Raw genomic sequence first — 17,142 nt, 5'->3', positions numbered from 1 at the left:
CACTTGCCATCCATCATGTCCTCGAGATAGAAATCAGCTCCAGTGATGTAAAATGACACTCAGCAATTATCAGTGGTCCAGGAGGTCCTTAGGCTGCTGAATAAGACCAAGATGAGGGTTATGTTTCCTCCATCATTTGGCCTGGGAATTCCCACTACACACAAACAAGTAAACTTGCATGAATCAGCCCATATTCTGCCCTCATGCATTTAAAGGGCATATGCACTGTGGCGTATATACAGTGGTAACTCGGATTAAGTACTTAATTCATTCCAGAGGTCCGTTCTTAACCTGAAACTGTTCTTAACCTGAAGCACCACTAATGGGGCCTCCTGCTGCTGCCGCGCCGCTGGAACGCGATTTCTGTTCTCATCCTGAAGCAAAGTTCTTAACCTGAAGCACTATTTCTGGGTTGGTGGAGTCTGTAACCTGAAGCGTATGTAACCTGAAGCGTATGTAACCCGAGGTACACTGTACTAGCATTTCGAATCTGGCCCATCCCTAAGAAATGGAACATGAATCACTGGGCTAAGCATATTCCTGTTCAGAATGGAAAGAAGCAGAAGTCCCAGCAAAGGAAGAATGGATACAAAAACTTATGGAATAGAAGAGATGGCAAACTTATCCAATAGAAGAGATGGCAAACGCAGTACAATCTGCATTTAGACTGAAAACCAAACCAGCCAGAAATAAAAAATTTACAGGAGATTGTTTAATTACATTTAAAGAAAAGGAAATGAGGAATAGGATTCTCCAAAAAAAAAACAGAGGGAAAAGGCTGAACATTGATGGGAATTACGTAATAATTTTCAAAGACATCCCAGTCAGGCTGTTAAAACGTAGAGACCCATATAAAGAATTGGTTCAGACTCTGAAGAGGAACAACATAGAGTTTAAATGGGAGTTCCCTGAAGGAATCTCCTTTACTTACAGGAGTAAGAGGCAAAAGTTGACAACTCCAGAAGAGACTGGTAAATTTTTAAGAAGATATAAAGAACTAAAAATACAAAAGGAAGAAGATAAAAGTGAGGAGGCAGAAGGAAGGAAAGACTTAGAAGAAGAGACAGAGAGGACAGAGGGAGAGGAAGAGGAAGAGGAGGAGGAAGAGGAGGAGGGGGGAGCGGGAAGAGTTTAAAGAGAGGAAGTAGTTTTTCGTAAACACAATTACTATGGCGCTAAAGACTTGGAGCTGGAATATTAATGGGATGAATGATAAGAAAAAGAGGAATAAAATTGAGTATATCTTAAAAAAAGAATGTTTAGATATTATCTGTTTACAAGAAACCCACATAGCGAGGAAACATAAAAGAGTTCTGATCAATAAAAGACTGGGAAATGAATTTGTATCGTCGGATAAAAATAAAAAAGGGGAGTGGTTATCTATATCAAAAAGCAAATTGAAGCACAACAAATCTTTAAAGATGAAGAAGGGAGGATAATAGCAGTTCAAATTAAATGGCAAGGAGAAAACCTAATAATAGTGGGGATATACGCACCAAATGACAATAAATCGGAGTTTTACAGAATGTTAGAAGAAAAGCTATCTGAATATGTTGATCAGAAAATAATATTATTGGGAGATATGAATGGTGTGGTGTCCCTAGACATGGACAGACTAAGAGAAGGAAGGGGTAAAGAAGGGAAGCTACCCAGAACCTTCTTCTCATTGGTTCAAAACTGCAATTTGGTGGATATTTGGAGATTTAAATATCCTCTAGAAAAACAATATACTTACCACTCAGAACCTAATGATTCATTCTCGAGATTAGATCAGATATGGACCTCGGCAGAATTAGTCTCAAGAGTTATACGGGTGGAGATCCAGGCCAAAACAATTTCGGATCATAACCCAATAAAAATGGAATTGAAAGGGCTGGAAGAAAGAACATATAGATGGAAAATGAAAGACTACCTGTTAGACGACTTAGAGATTGTAGAGAAAGCTCAGAAAAGGCTAAAGGAATATTTCGAGGACAACTTAGGTAAAGATACAAAAATAAAGGTGGTGTGGGATGCAGGCAAGGCGGTGATGAGGGGTTTCTTCATCCAACAGAGTGCAATTAAGAACAAAAAAAGAGAGAAAGGGAAAAAAGAAATTTTACAGCAAATATTGGACAATGAACAAAAATTGACTAAAAACCCCAAAAATAAGAGAGCAAAAGAAAATATCAAGGTTCTACAATCCCAGTTTGCAATGCTGATAAATAGGGAAATAGAATGGAAGGTCAAAAAACTAAGACAGAAGAGCTTCGAATTTGCAAACAAATCAGGAAGGCTAATGGCTTGGCAGCTCAAAAAAAGGAAGGAACAGAATACAATAAATAAAATCGAAGTGGAGGGTGAAGAGATAAATAACCACAAGGAAATAAGGAAGGCCTTCTTGGATTTTTACAGAGGACTCTATAAAAATAGTGAAAGGAATAATTTGAGAAAAATAGAAAGATTTCTAAAAGGGAAGAATATAAAAAAGATCTCGACAGTGGAGAAAGACAAACTGAGTGCCTTAATCGAGGTAGAAGAAATAAAAGAAGTCATAAAGGAACTAAAAAAAGGGAAAGCCCCAGGCCCAGACGGGTTCACTGGCAGCTATTATAAAGAAATGGAGTCAGTTTTGCTGACTCCACTGCAAGAAGTAATGAATAACATCCTTAAAGAAAGAGAAATACCAGAGACATGGAAGGAGGCATTAATTACATTAATCCCCAAACAGGATTCGGATTTAAAGCAGATCAAAAATTACAGACCGATCTCCTTATTAAATATAGATTATAAGATCTTCGCGGGAATCTTGGCAAGGAGACTAAAAAATATATTGGTAGAAAGCATACACAAAGACCAAGCGGGCTTTTTGCCGGGCAGGCAAATGAAAGACAATACAAGAAATGTAGTAAATATTGTAGAATATTTATCTGATAGGTGTGATAAACAAGGCTTGCTGTTGTTCGTGGATGCAGAGAAAGCATTCGATAATATAATCTGGGACTTCCTGCTGAAACAATTGGAATATATGGAGGTCGGCACCGAATTCTTTAATGGGGTAAAGGCAATCTACACGGAACAAAAGGCAAAACTGATAATAAATAATGTGGAGACAATAGAAATTAGAATAGCAAAAGGAACAAGACAGGGATGCCCACTGTCCCCACTGCTATTTATAATGGTGTTAGAAGTCCTCCTAAACTCAATAAGAGAAAACAAGGGGATAAAAGGAGTAACAGTTGGGCAGAACGAATACAAAATCAAGGCATTCGCAGATGATCTGGTTGTAACAATGGAGGATCCAATAGATTCAATAAAAGAGGTACTCGAAGAATTTGACCAATTTGGAAAAGTGGCCGGCTTCAAATTAAATAAAAGGAAAACAAAAATTATAGTAAAGAATATGGATATAGATAAAATAGAAGAACTACAAAATGAAACGGAGATAGAGGTGGTCAGAAAGGTAAAATATCTAGGAATATGGGTAACGCCAAAAAACATAGACTTATTTAAAAACAATTATGAGATAGTATGGAAAGGAATTAAGAAAGATATTGAAGTGTGGGGCAAGCTGAAACTGTCATTTTGGGGCAGAATAGCCACAATCAAGATGAGCGTACTCCCTAAAGTGTTATTTTTGTTCCAGAATATCCCCATAATTAAAGGTACAAAGTTATTTAAAGAATGGCAGAGAGTGATCTCAAAATTCGTCTGGCAGGGCAAGAAACCAAGAATAAAATTTAAATTGTTGACAGATGCGAAGGAGAGGGGGGGCTTTGCCCTGCCAGATCTGAAATTATATTATGAGGCGTCATGCCTATGCTGGATTAAAACATGGATAAAATTGGAAGACAAGGAAGTGTTAGACCTAGAGGGATTTAACAACAGATTTGGGTGGCACGCCTATTTGTGGCAGGAGAAGAAAAAAGTGCACAGGGGCTTCGAAAATCACATCTTTAGAGGCCCACTGATTTGAGGTATGGGAGAGGAATAGAGATATGTTAGAACCTAAAACACCCCATTGGCTATCGCCACTAGAAGTCATGAGCGTTAAAAAGATTAACATGAGAAATAATTGGGCCACTTATGAACAACTGCTAATGAAAGAAGAAGGAAAGTGGAAAATGAAGCCGTATGATCAGGTCAAGGAGAAAGTCTATGATTGGATGCACTACTTTCAGATAAATGGAATGTTTAGAAAAGACATTAAAGACAAAGGATATGCTGATAAAGATTCTAGATTCCAGACAGAGATACTGAATAATAACTATAAAATCCTATCAAAAATGTACAATCAGTTATTGGAATGGAATTTAATAGACGAGGAAGTAAAGTCGGTGATGATATATTGGGCTAAAGATATTGGTCACAATATATATTTTGAAGAATGGGAGAAACTTTGGAAAAAACATCTTAAGTTTACAGCTTGTGTGACATTAAAGGAGAACTTAATGAAAATGTTCTATCGATGGTATATGACTCCTACAAAATTGCCCAAAATGTATGGAATCTGCAATAAATGCTGGAAGTGCAAGGAAAGGGAGGGGTCCTTCTACCATATGTGGTGGGAATGCCAAAAAGTTAAAGGGTTCTGGGAGAGTGTATATAATGAAATGAAGAAAATCTTAAGATATACCTTTATTAAAAAACCCGAGGCTTTTTTCTTGGGATTGGTAGGAAAGGAGATAAAGAAGAAAGATCATAAGCTGTTCCAGTATGCAACAACAGCAGCAAGAGTTTTATTAGCTCAAAATTGGAAATCAGAGGGCTTACCGACTATCGAGGAATGGAGAGCAAAACTGTTAGATTATGCGGAGATGGATAAGATGACAGGGAAAATTAGATACTCAAAAGACCAGAGGTTCATTAAGGATTGGGAAAGCTTTACGAAATATCTGGAAAATCTAAGTGACGGACAGATAACACTAGTGGGCTTTAAAGGAGCTCTGTAAAAAGAAAAGGTTATTGTCTAAAGAGAATTGGAAGAACTGTGATGAATAATGGCAATATAAAACAGGAAATGCGAACCCTCATAAAAATTATAACGGATGATTTGTGGAAAGGTTGAAGGAAGTCATACCAAAAGCCTGTGAAAATGAGAATTGAATTTTTTTCTGTATTTTGTATTTTGTACTACGTAAATTAATAAAAATTATGCATAAAAAAAAAACTTATGGAATATGCAGAAATGGCGAAACTCACCAGAAGAATTAGAAATCAAGATAGCAAACTTTTTTAAAATAAAATAATGGAAATGGTTTATTGAATATTTACAGATGAACTGCAAACAGATAAAAGTGTTGGCAGGATTATTGTAATAACCTGCAGTTTCGTAAGAGTTTATATTTAAAGTAGATAATTAAATGAGCAAATTAAATGAATTTGGATATGCAGAAGGTATTAAAAAAATAAATTTAAGGAACTGCAGAAAGAGCAGGGAGGAAGTCAAACTTTGAAATGTTAAAATAATTGTAAAATTTATGAAATGTATAAATAAAAACTTTTTTTAAAGGGAATGGGTACACAGCTGGCAAACCAGATGAAAAAGGTAAAAAGCACACACTCTGTGCCCCCAAGATCATATGTGCTTCCTCTTCCATGGAGGATTTAATGGTGGGAATTGGTAAAAGGATATATTAATCATATTTAATCCTACAGAGACCTGTGTGGGTGTGTTAATAACAAAGAAAAGTGGCAGCAAGCCTGTATTCCAAAGTGTGGGGCTTTAGCAGTCTCTCTGATGGGGAGAAAACCCCTAACAGAATTTCATTCTTATCCTTAGGCAGAATAGCGATGCATGGGAATATACTGTTAAACCTTATTCATTCCGTTTAGCTGTATAAAGCAGCTGACGCCCCTTTCTATCCCTCCTGCAATGAAGCAGACCACACACTGAAGTAAGTTTAAAATACTTTACTTACGTATTTGATGTCACAGTCCTGCATTATTCTATGCAGCAACGATAAGAAATGCAGGCATATGGGTAAAAAGAAAGCAGCAAGATAGCTTCAGACAGGTGTCTAGAGCTGGAAGCTATTGAGAGACACATGCTGCTTCCATAGCTACATCGTAAAGAAAGGAGAAGGGGAAAAGAAGATAAGATATACAGCATTTCCTTCCCCACTGGGGTTGAGGGGACATGACCTAACTGAACCTTCTCTAGCAATTAGAACTCTGTGGTCCTTGACCCTTTTCATATACTAACCATCATGCAGTTGTGTCCGACTACAAAATCTCCCAGAGATCTGGTCAAGTAGGATCTGGAGCCCTCAGAAACAGCCCAGAACAGTAAAGGGGGAGTCAGGCCTTTGTGGGAGACTGGCAGGGATCTCTCCCCCAGAAAGGGAACTTGGCCTCTGAAGCAGAGGTGTAACAACCCCTAAGACCCCGGAAGTGATGGCACCAATGCCCTATCTATCCCAGCATCCTGTTCTCACAGTGACCAACTCCCACTGGATGCCCATGGGAAACACTCAGGCAGGATCTGAGCAGAAGATCACTCTCCCCTCCAGTGGTTTCCAGGAACTGGTATTCAGAAGCATCACAAAAAGTATGTGAAAGATGTACCTCAAGGCTGTCAGAGGAAGGGCAAGGGGTTGTTCAATGAATCCCATAAAATCTTGCTTTGTTTTCACTAATGTTTGCTTCTGCTACCAGACAGGCTGGATCTACCAATGTATTTAGAGAAGCCTTGTCAAAGTTAACCTGCAGAGGTGGAAAGGATGGTAGCAGGACCAAGCAGGATTGAATTCCCCAAGAGCATCGGTAGGCAAACTAAGGCCCAGGGGCCGGATCCAGCCCAATCGCCTTCTAAATCCAGCCCACGGACGGTCTGGGAATCAGCATGTTTTTATATGAGTAGAATGTGTCCTTGTATTTAAAACGCATCTCTGGGTTATTTGTGGGGCATGGGAATTCGTTCTTTTCTTTTTTTCCAAAATATAGTCCAGCCCCCCACAAGGTCTGAGGGACATTGGACCGGCCCCCTGCTGAAAAAGTTTGCTGACCCCTGCTCAAGAGGATAAAAACTTTCTAAAAGAATAGGGAAAATTTACAAGTTATCTAGGAGACCACTGTAAGCTGATGGAAGCAAGAGCAGGATTTTGACACACTTGTAGTGTAAAAAATATTATGGCAATATGGTTCGATATAAAAACTGGACTACAGACTAATGGGCAGTTGTAGATGTTTTAAAACAAAACCCCATGGACAGGATGGGGAAAAGAAGTGAGATTCAGGGAATCTCCACATATAGTATTACTTTATTGATGTGTGTTTATTTGTATTTTATATTTGTAAAATTAATAAAATTGTGTGTTTTTTAAAAAAAAGAATTTCCCATTCATTAGTTGATGGGCAGTGGGAGCCGACCAGCTTTCTTCAGGTACATGAAAGATTTCCACACAGGGAGCTCTCTCATATACCCAGACCCAACAGCACTGGACTCCCCACAAGGTGGTACAGTCCTTTCTGCAGGGATTGGCTGTGTAAGGCAATCCAGCCACTTTTCCAGCGGTCCCACACTTGATGTAACATTTGAAGCCAACAGCTGGGATCGTTCCGTCGATAGAGCTTGAGACTCCTTATCTTAGGTTTGTGAGTTCAAGCCCCACATTGCGCAAAAGATTCCTGCATAACAAGGGGTTGGATTAGATGACCCTGGTGTTCAATTCCAACTCTACAATTCTATGAATCTATGAACAGTCATGGCACCCCCTCTTCATGAGGAGGGGGAAACTTCCTGGGATTGCTTTGGGAACTCGTGTGATTCAGAGGCAAAGTTAAAATGTGTCAGCTAAATTTCAAGTTAGTACAATAAGTACAGAAAGAATAAAGTAAGCGTTGTCTGGTTTCCTAGTAGAATACAAAGGAATGTTAATCCTATGCAAAAGTGGAGGAGGAAAAAGATAAAATTGCACGTCAAAGGGAAACAGGATTGTCCAGTTCGGATTGTATCCCTTAACCGACACAAATGAAGAAGTTTGGCAGCTGAGTCAATCATAAGCAACATATTCTATCCCTTTTATAATATATTCATGTAGACTCCCAGAAGGAGAAAATGTTGTAACGCTACTACTGCCACCAGTAGAGGAAGTTTAATGATTAAACAGTGTCTGGCTTAATCCAGGCTTTCTACTGATGTGAGGGTGAGACTGAGCAGCTAAGCTTTCCAGGGACTGAGAGAACTAGCCGAGATTCTCATCTCAAACTCGTGTTTAATGAAGTGAGGTGTTTTGTTTATGAAACCCAAATGAAGAGCGTGTGATTTTCCCCAAGCACGTCGCGTCAGAACTCTGTTAATATCAATGCCACTGTAAAAGTCTTGGGTGAGTGGGAGCATTTGGGAAAGGCTGCATAATAGAGAAAAAACAAAACACTCAGGCTTTGCCATACTCCCAAAGTGGTGGCAGTTCGTGAATGAGGAAGACATCCAGTGACATTACACCCAGCTGAAATTAAGTAAGGTTACCATCTGCACCATACGTTTAAAGCAGTAGTATACCACTTTAAGCAGTCATAGCTTCTCACAGACAATCCTGGGAAAGGTAGTTTGTTCAAGGGTGCTGAGAGTTGCAGTCCTCAAGAGTGGTTTAACAATCACTCCCTCTTCCCAGGGAACTCTGGGAAATGTAGGCCATTTCCTTTAAGGGTACAGTACTTGGAACTGCAGCTCTTTGAAGGGTAATCCACAGTTCCCAGGGTTCTTTAGGGGAAGCTATGTGTTTTCAGTGCATGGTGTGGAATGCGTGTGACCTCGAAAAACAGGGTACCTTTGAGCAGATGCTTAGACTTGCAATTTGTTTTCACTACCAGAACTGAACTAAGCTTACGGTCCATTCACACAAAATTCCACTCCTGGTTACAGTGGTACCTCGGGTTACATACACTTCAGGTTACATTCGCTTCAGGTTACAGACTCCGCTAACCCAGAAATATTACCTCGGGTTAAGAACTTTGCTTCAGGATGAGAACAGAAATCGTGCTCTAGTAGCGCAGCGGCAGCAGGAGGCCCCATTAGCTAAAGTGGTGCTTCAGGTTAAGTACAATTTCAGGTTAAGAACAGACCTCTGGAACAAATTAAGTACTTAACCCGAGGTACCACTGTGTCTTTCTTCCGTTCAGCAGCCTACTTTAGGTGGAAAAAGTCAGCTTGTTGTTGCTATTGTTAAACACCTGGGAGTCAGAAATCCTGGCTCAGGAAAAGCTAACATGCTGCTCTACAGATGTTGTGTGGACTATAATTCCCATCAGACACAGCCAGCATGGTGAATGATCAGGGATGATGGGAGTTCCAGTCCACAACAGCTCGAAGGCGCCACATTGCCCACCACTGTCCTTGCCAATCTCCTTCAAATTATCCAGGGATCCCAGTTGACTTTAAAGCAAACTAGTTGGCCCAGCCAAAAGATCTAATGACTCCTTTTCAGTCCCTTCATATTCTGTGGAATCCACAGGGTTGCAAAGACCAACAACAATACTAGTCAGTGCTATAAAAAAGAGGTGCCATGAACTACTGCATATAATCCATGTTTGCATGTATTTGAGAAAGGGTGGTAGTAATTCTTTCCTTGAAACCTGAGAAACAGCGCACAGTTTCTCCCCAATCCTGTGACGGCTTTTCTCCTTCAGCCTATACCGCTTGAAGTGAGTCAGGCTTCACCATCTCTCTGTTTGGCACCTATCCAAATCGGGCAAAACAACACACATCCTGATATACCCATTAACCTCCATCCCCACATGGTTGTATACAGGGAAGAACCAGGCACAAGAACCAAGACAGGTAAGATGAGAAGGAATAGAGAGGATGGGCTGCTCAGGGGCAATGGGCACAGAATGGGGAAAGCGCTCCAAACATTACAAAGAGGGATGGGAGAGGAATTTGCTTTCCTTTGCAATTTAAGGTGAAACTACCCAATTCATGGTGGGACGTGGGTGGCGCTGTGGGTTAAACCACAGAGCCTAGGGTTTGCCGATCAGAAGGTCGGCGGTTCGAATCCCCACAACGGGGTGAGATCCCATTGCTTGGTCCCTGCTCCTGCCAACCTAGCAGTTTGAAAGCACAAAGTACAAGTAGCACAGTGTTTCCGTGCACTGCTCTAGTTCGCCAGAAGCGACTTAGTCATGCTGGCCACATGACCCGGAAGCTGTATGCTGGCTCCCTCAGCCAATAAAGCGAGATGAGCGCCACAACCCCCAGAGTCATCTGTGATTGGACCTAATGGTCAGGGGTCCCTTTACCTTTACCTTTACCTTTACCCAATTCACACCTCTTGAACTGATAAAGGTAAAGGTAAAGGGACCCTTGACCATTAGGTCCAGTCATGACCGACTCTGGGGTTGCGGCGCTCATCTCGCTTTATTGGCCGAGGGAGCCGGCGTTTGTCCGCAGACAGCTTCCAGGTCATGTGGCCAGCATGACTATGCCGCTTCTGGTGAACCAGAGCAGCACACGGAAATGCCGTTTACCTTCCCGCCGGAGCGGTGCTTTCGAACTGCTAGGTTGGCAGGAGCAGGGACCGAGCAAAGGGAGCTCACCCTGTCAAGGGGATTTGAACTGCCGACCTTCTGATCAGCAAGTCCTAGGCTCTGTGGTTTAAGCCACAGCGCCACCGCGTCCCTCCTCAAACTGATACATGAATGTAAAAGACATTTATCCTTTGTAAGGTCCACTTTTCAGAATTCTGCAGTGCAATTCTCCAACCAAGCTGCATATATTAGAGGGAGGTGTGCATACAAATGCATATATTAGTAAAAAAAAACAAAAAAAAAACATGCACATTCTGCTTGCCCAAATGAGTATGTTAGTCAAAACTGCCTGCAAAAACATATCTTTAGGAGAAATTAGTGCTAGAACGTTGACAAAGTTTTTTTTTTTAAATTCTTTTTATTTTATTTCTGACATATACACCAACATAAAAAACCACAAACAATCCAAAAAGAATAAAAAAGAGAAGAACGTTGACAAATTTTCATTAGCATTTCTTAATAATTGCAAACTGCTATGGAAATGTAGATAACTTGAGTTTAAGATTTGAAAAAAAATGAGAAACTTAAATGGACAGTTTCTCCGATCATGGAGTTGTTCAACACATGTGGAGAATAGCTGCACTGCCTAAGATTTATCTTGAGGCTTGCTAATGGTGGCTAGTTTTTCTCTGCTCTTTTCTTCCCTATTCTCCCAAGGGACCAGGGTATTCCTTTTGGCATTGGCAAAAGAAACAAAGACTTGCTGACATTTAGGCTTGACATTTCCTTTCCCCCATAGCCTTTGGTTCAAGTGGAAATCTTGTTTTGCTGACCCCAGTCTGATCAAATTCAGTATTCATTTCCATGTACATTTACCTGAAGGGAAGCCCCTTGAACTCAGTGAGCCTGACAGTGCAATCCTATTCATGTCAAAGCAAGACCCATTGATTTACTCTCTGGTAAGAGATCCAGAGTTCTGTGGAACTCAGAAGCTTACTCATTTGTTGATCACTTATTGAATTTTTTCTTCGCACAAGTATTGCACTGTTGTGGATTTCCACCCCACCCAGCCCCTTACCCATTACATATGGCAATGTTAAGGCACCCAGGCTGTAGTACATGAATAGGAAACCTGTGGCCTTTCAGATGTTGTTGGACTTCAACTCCCAGCATCCTTGGCCAGCGTGACCAATGGCCAGGTAATGATGGGAGTTGTAGTTCATCAACATCTGAAAAACCACCCTGGTCTTTCCTCTTAGTGCTTAAACTGGTGAAACCATCATTCTCTCCCCACATGGATTTCTAAGAGCTGTGGTCCTGTGTGAGTTGCATACAGATTTATAAGAGAATTCTCAGCATCCCCACCAAGCTACAGTTCACAGGATTTATTTTTATTTTTTTAGAGCTATGCCTGCTAAGCTGATACAAAACCAATATAAATTAGAAATGCAGATGTTCCTGAATTCTCCATTAGAGTGTAATCAATACAGATCACAAATTTAAAGCCCAAGGCTGCCCCCCCAAAAATCTTGGGAACTGTAATTTACCCCACACAGAGCTATAGTCTACAGTTTCCAGGGAACTACAGTTCCCAGGATTCTTTGGGGAGAGTCACATGCTTTAAATTTATGGCATGGATGTGTCGATTGCACATTAAACCAATTCACACATTTGGCTGCTGCTGAAGCAGAGATCTGGATCCCACTCCAAACTCCTAGCTTGTCCATTTTCCAATTTGCGTGAAACTTACTTAATAAGTGGCTGTTGGAAGATTTCTGCCTTAGGCTGCTACTGTTTTAGCTCTCTCGAGGTGGGTTGTTAGTCTTTTGCAGCAATAGACAACAAAGACCTGGGGCACCTTAAAAGATGAACCAAATTATTATCGCATAAGCTTTCGTGGACTCAAGGCCACTTTGTAAGATGTGCAAAGTGAAATCTTAGTTGGCAGGGAGAAAACTGGGAGTTGGGCGACAATGAGATACAACCCCACTTCAACAAATCAGTTGTAACTAAAGCACAAATCTGTGTTGAAAAGGCACACCCTTCAGTGTAGCAATTGGTGATCACATACTCAGCATTGCTAAGATGATTGTATCAACACCTGTATTGTGGCAGGAGCCAATACAGAAAACCATTGATAACAACAGATATCCTGGCATTGGTCAACTAATTAGGCTCACAAAGACAATCAAGAACGCATCTTTCCTTAACAGTTAGCTGATTTCTGATTTTAACATTTTTATATGGTTCTATCATATGATTTTATGCATAATTGTTGTAACCCACTCTGCTATTTTTTTTTATGAACCGTGGGATACAATTTTTAAATACAAATAACAATGCAAAGTTAGTATACTTAGGGTGGTTTTTAAAAACCTTTACCTCAATGAATTGTAATTCTGTTTATAGGTAGGTAGCTATGTTGGTCTGCTGTAGTCGAAACAAAATAAAAAAATCCTTCCAGTAGCACCTTAGAGACCAACTAAGTTTGTTATTGGCATGAGCTTTCGTGTACTGGAAGGAATTTTTGTAATTCTGTTGTTTCACATTGAAACAGTATTCGCACTGAACACAGGTACATGCTGGTTCTACACATGTGCAAGTGTTTGTGAGAAAGAGTGTACATTTATTGATTTGCACAGCTTGTGTACACAGGTACTCAGACCATATACTTTGTGAAGATTACATGTGACTAACTGCGCATGTGTACAGCTCAGGGTCTGTGGACCCAGGCAGAGGGATTGCAACCCATTGAATATGAACACCCCTATTGTATTCTTACTTTGTGATCCTTTTATTTCTGAATGGCAACCTTGAGGTCAGTTACAGAGTGTCCTGGGAGTTTGAAAGATTCTCCCACTGGTTCATGAACAGTGCAATCTCATTACATGAATGCAACATTTTTTCTTTTGTTTCAGCTTGTTAGCTGTTTTCACATTTTGGCTGGGGGGATGGGGAGGAATGTCGAGATTTGTGCCCGCTTATTCTTCTACATAGAGACTGGCACATCTGTCCTATATAGAATACTGATGGGCATTGCTACTAGATGACGGCACAAGGGAGAGAAAAAAATCAGCATCCCAAAACCCCTTTGCCAGGGAAGTTTTTAATGTTTGATATTTTATCATGTTTTAATATTCCGTTGGAAGCTGCCCAGATTACTACTACTACTACTACTACTACTATTATTATTATTATTATTATTATTATTATTATTATTATTATTATTACAGTTGCCACTAGGATTGTTTAAGCAGAAGAACTTGTGGAGGCCCAGTGTGGTGTCCTGAACAGAGTATGCACTTGAATTGAGAAGGAAGCGTGTTTTGCCATGAAAGGTCATTGTATAACCTTTGGACAGAAACTACCACCTCAGCCCAACATTCCTCATAGGATTCCCATTTAGACATAATGGTGAAGCCAGTGAATGGTACAATCAGTGAGGGGTCTGAATGAGGAGAGTTTTGAGGGCCATAGATAGAGGCCTAGAGGTCCACATTTGGTCCTCAGGCTTGACGTTCTTCACTGTTGTCCATAGAGGTTCTTACTTGGCTCAGGCTCCATCCACACTCAACATTGAAAGCCCATGACTTCCCCCAAAGAATAATAACTGATTTTTTAAAGGGGGCTGGGAAATGGTAAGCAAACCACAGTTCCCAGGATTCTCAGGGGGCAGCCATGACTGTTGAAGTGCTATAAATGTGCTTTAAATGTAGTGTGGATGTGACCTCATCCTCTTAACTTGGTTTTATTTAGTTAGTTGGTTGCATTTATATCTGAGGGAGCGTCTCCACCCCCATTGTTCAGCCTGGACACTGAGGTCCAGCTCCGAGGGCCTTCTGATGGTTCCCTCATTGCAAGAAGTGAGGTTACAGGGAACCAGGCAGAGGGCCTTCTCAGCAGTGGTGCCCACCCTGTGGAACGCCCTTCCACCAGATGTCAAGGAAATAAACAACTATCTGACTTTTAGAAGACATCTGAAGGCAGCCCTGTTTAGGGACGTTTTTAATGTTTGATGTTTTATCGTGTTTTTAATACTCTGTTGGGAGCCTCCCAGAGTGGCTGGGGAAACCCTACCACATGAGCAGGGTATAAATAATTAATAATAATTATTATTATTATTATTATTATTATTATTATTATTATTATTATTATCATTATCATAATCAGTGCTTTTTTCTGGGGGTACGCAGGGGTACACAAACCCCTAAACATTTTGTGAATCTAACTTTGTCCTCATTGAGAGACAGTATTTCAATATGAGTAGGAAAAGGAGAGTACCCCTAAACATTTTTTAAGAAAACAAAAGCACTGATGATGATGATGATATCCCACTTTTTTCTCCCAGGAGCTCACAAGGTGGGGTACATGGTTTTCCCCTTCCTCACTGAATCCACACAACAACCCTGTTAAGTAAGTTAAGCTGAGAGGCAAGGTGAGCTTCCTGGCAAAGTTAGGCTTTGAATCCTGGTCTCTCAGGTCTGGTCCTAGTTCAGCATCTCTTCCCTAAGCAGGGTCATCTATTCCTTTCTCAAGCTGCCTTGCCCTCCAATATGCACACTTAGCTGCAGTGATGCCTGTAGGGCAGGAGTCTAGCCCCCACTTCAGCAGAAGGAGCAGAAGGACCCTCAAAAGTCAGTTTGGTGGGCTTAACATGGTCTCCCACCCAAAGAGCACTATCCCATAAGAACACCAAGTCCACAGTTCTACCTAACCTAACCATACCAATTGTTCAACCGAATAAGCTCAAGGATGGTCACTGGCTCAGAATGCCTCCGTAAATCAGGTGTGAGGGTAGCTCAGTCTGTAAAGCATGATGCTCTTAATTTCAAGGTTGCTGGTTCGAGCCCCACCTTAGGCAAAAAGAGTCCTACATTGCAGGGGGTTGGACTAGATGCCCCACGTGGCCCCTTCCAACTCTACAATTCTGTGAACCTTTGGCCCTCCAGATGTTGCTGAACTGCATCTCCCATCAGTCCCAGCAAGCATGGCCAATGCCCAAGGGATGATGGGAGCTGCAGTTCAGCAACATCTGAGGGAGAGAACTGAAGTTCCTCACACCTGCAGGAAAGGCTTTGCTCTCTGGATTTCACTATATCAAGACTCCTTTGTGCAAAACTGCATTAAAGTTACGTTTTTGCTGCTAGAAATAGTTTATTTCTGTATAAGAATGTCTGAGCACACTGCCCACCCCTTCGCCTAAGTGAGGAGGAAACTAGTCTTGTCTAAAGCTAGGACTGGCCCAAAATTCTTTTTGGCCTGAAGCAGAACAGAAAACAGAAAACCTCTCCCCAAGTCACAGTATACAGTATTTTGGCACCTGAGAAAAATCCCTGCCTCAAAATAGAATAAAAAATAGATACTTGATCATTGTTGCCCTTTCACAGCATCTAAGATCAGCTGCCTGAAACAGCCACGGCACTTTGTCCAATGGTAGGGCTGGCTGTATATCACCAGAACACTGAAATTAAACTGATCTGGGAATGAAATCATTCCTCTGTGATAACTTGCCTCACCAATGCAGGATCATGATTCCCGATTAACCCCTTTCCTTTGGGTGCTTGCCAACACCCAGTGTGCAGTGGTTGGGGTCCCAAGGTCTACATATAGATGGTGCCCCATGGATGGGGTCCAATGGGAGAAATAAAGAACCACTGGGCTCCTCTGGATCACCTGTTTACTGAGCAACTAACCTGATTCCCTTGCGCAAAGCTTACACAGAGGCTAGTTTATACCTGGTGTTTCTTGAGCATTGATTTTGATTTGTTTGCAGGAATTTTATACAACAATGAGCATTCATCCTGATTTTCTTGCAGGGGTTTTATGCAGCTTTCTGCTAAACCATTCGTGCACCCCTCACTTTCGAACACCGTCAACTCTCCCGTCACTTTCCTAACTGCAAACAGTCTGTTTCTTTTCTTTAAAAAGTGCCTTTGTTGCACCAGAGTGACAGAATGCTTTGATCCTCATCAGTCACCCAAACCTAAATTTCCTGGCATGCAGTAAGAACCCATCCTTCAAAAATCCCAACAATCTGGAAAGCCCCCCCGGAACATTAATGGCCAAATGTCAACATTACTTACACGGGTATCTGAAGTAGAAGTCATTCTCAGCGTCACTCGTGATGTTCTTCTCCTGCTTCGCCTTCTCCCAGCCGGCTATATCGGATTCTGCGTTGAAGCGCACGAAGATGCCAAAAAGGATGATCATGGCAAGCTCCCAGAGGAGGCAAACCAGCGGCAGACGCCAGCGCATGTCAGTGTTCCTCGCCATCATAGTCCTCGCAATCAGTTTGTCATTTGCCTGCTTGTTTGGTGAAGGGGGAAGAGGAGCTGTGTGTGAGCTGGGAGGTGCGAAGTTACAGTCCCAACTGCTGGGGGAAGTTCATTCATTTTATGTCATCTGGGGAGAAGTGGGTGTGACCGTGCGGCTGTCAGTCATCACTTCAGACACTCAAGGACACTGGCAACCAGTCCCATTTCAGAGCTTCCTTAATAGATCAGGGCACTCTCTCATATAACCAGCCACAAACAAAGGGGCGAGGCACATGTGTCGTGTCGCCTTAAGAAACTGAGTGCATTCTGTGTGCTCAGCATCACAGATGAATAGATTCAGCATCACGGCTGGATGGATTCCATGATTAGCATCACAGCATCCTAAGGTGGGAGCGGCTAGAGGTTGATAAGCCAGGGTTAT

General features: G+C 41.5%; 1 protein-coding gene across 1 annotated transcript in view; it reads right to left on the bottom strand.

Moving 5' to 3' along the window:
* Positions 1–16,818, bottom strand: part of RHCG (Rh family C glycoprotein) — a 42,495-nt gene extending 25,677 nt beyond the window's left edge. Inside the window, exon 1 of the mRNA XM_082198643.1 lies at positions 16,530–16,818. Within this exon, the coding sequence (XP_082054769.1) occupies positions 16,530–16,722 (193 nt within the window). The 5' untranslated portion in view covers positions 16,723–16,818. The remainder of the gene's footprint in view (positions 1–16,529) is intronic.
* Positions 16,819–17,142: the final 324 nt, after the last annotated feature.

Source organism: Podarcis vaucheri (genome assembly GCF_965113315.1).
Source record: "Podarcis vaucheri genome assembly, chromosome: 14".
Classification (NCBI taxonomy): domain Eukaryota; kingdom Metazoa; phylum Chordata; class Lepidosauria; order Squamata; family Lacertidae; genus Podarcis; species Podarcis vaucheri.
This window is presented reverse-complemented; position numbering and strand designations above follow the sequence as displayed.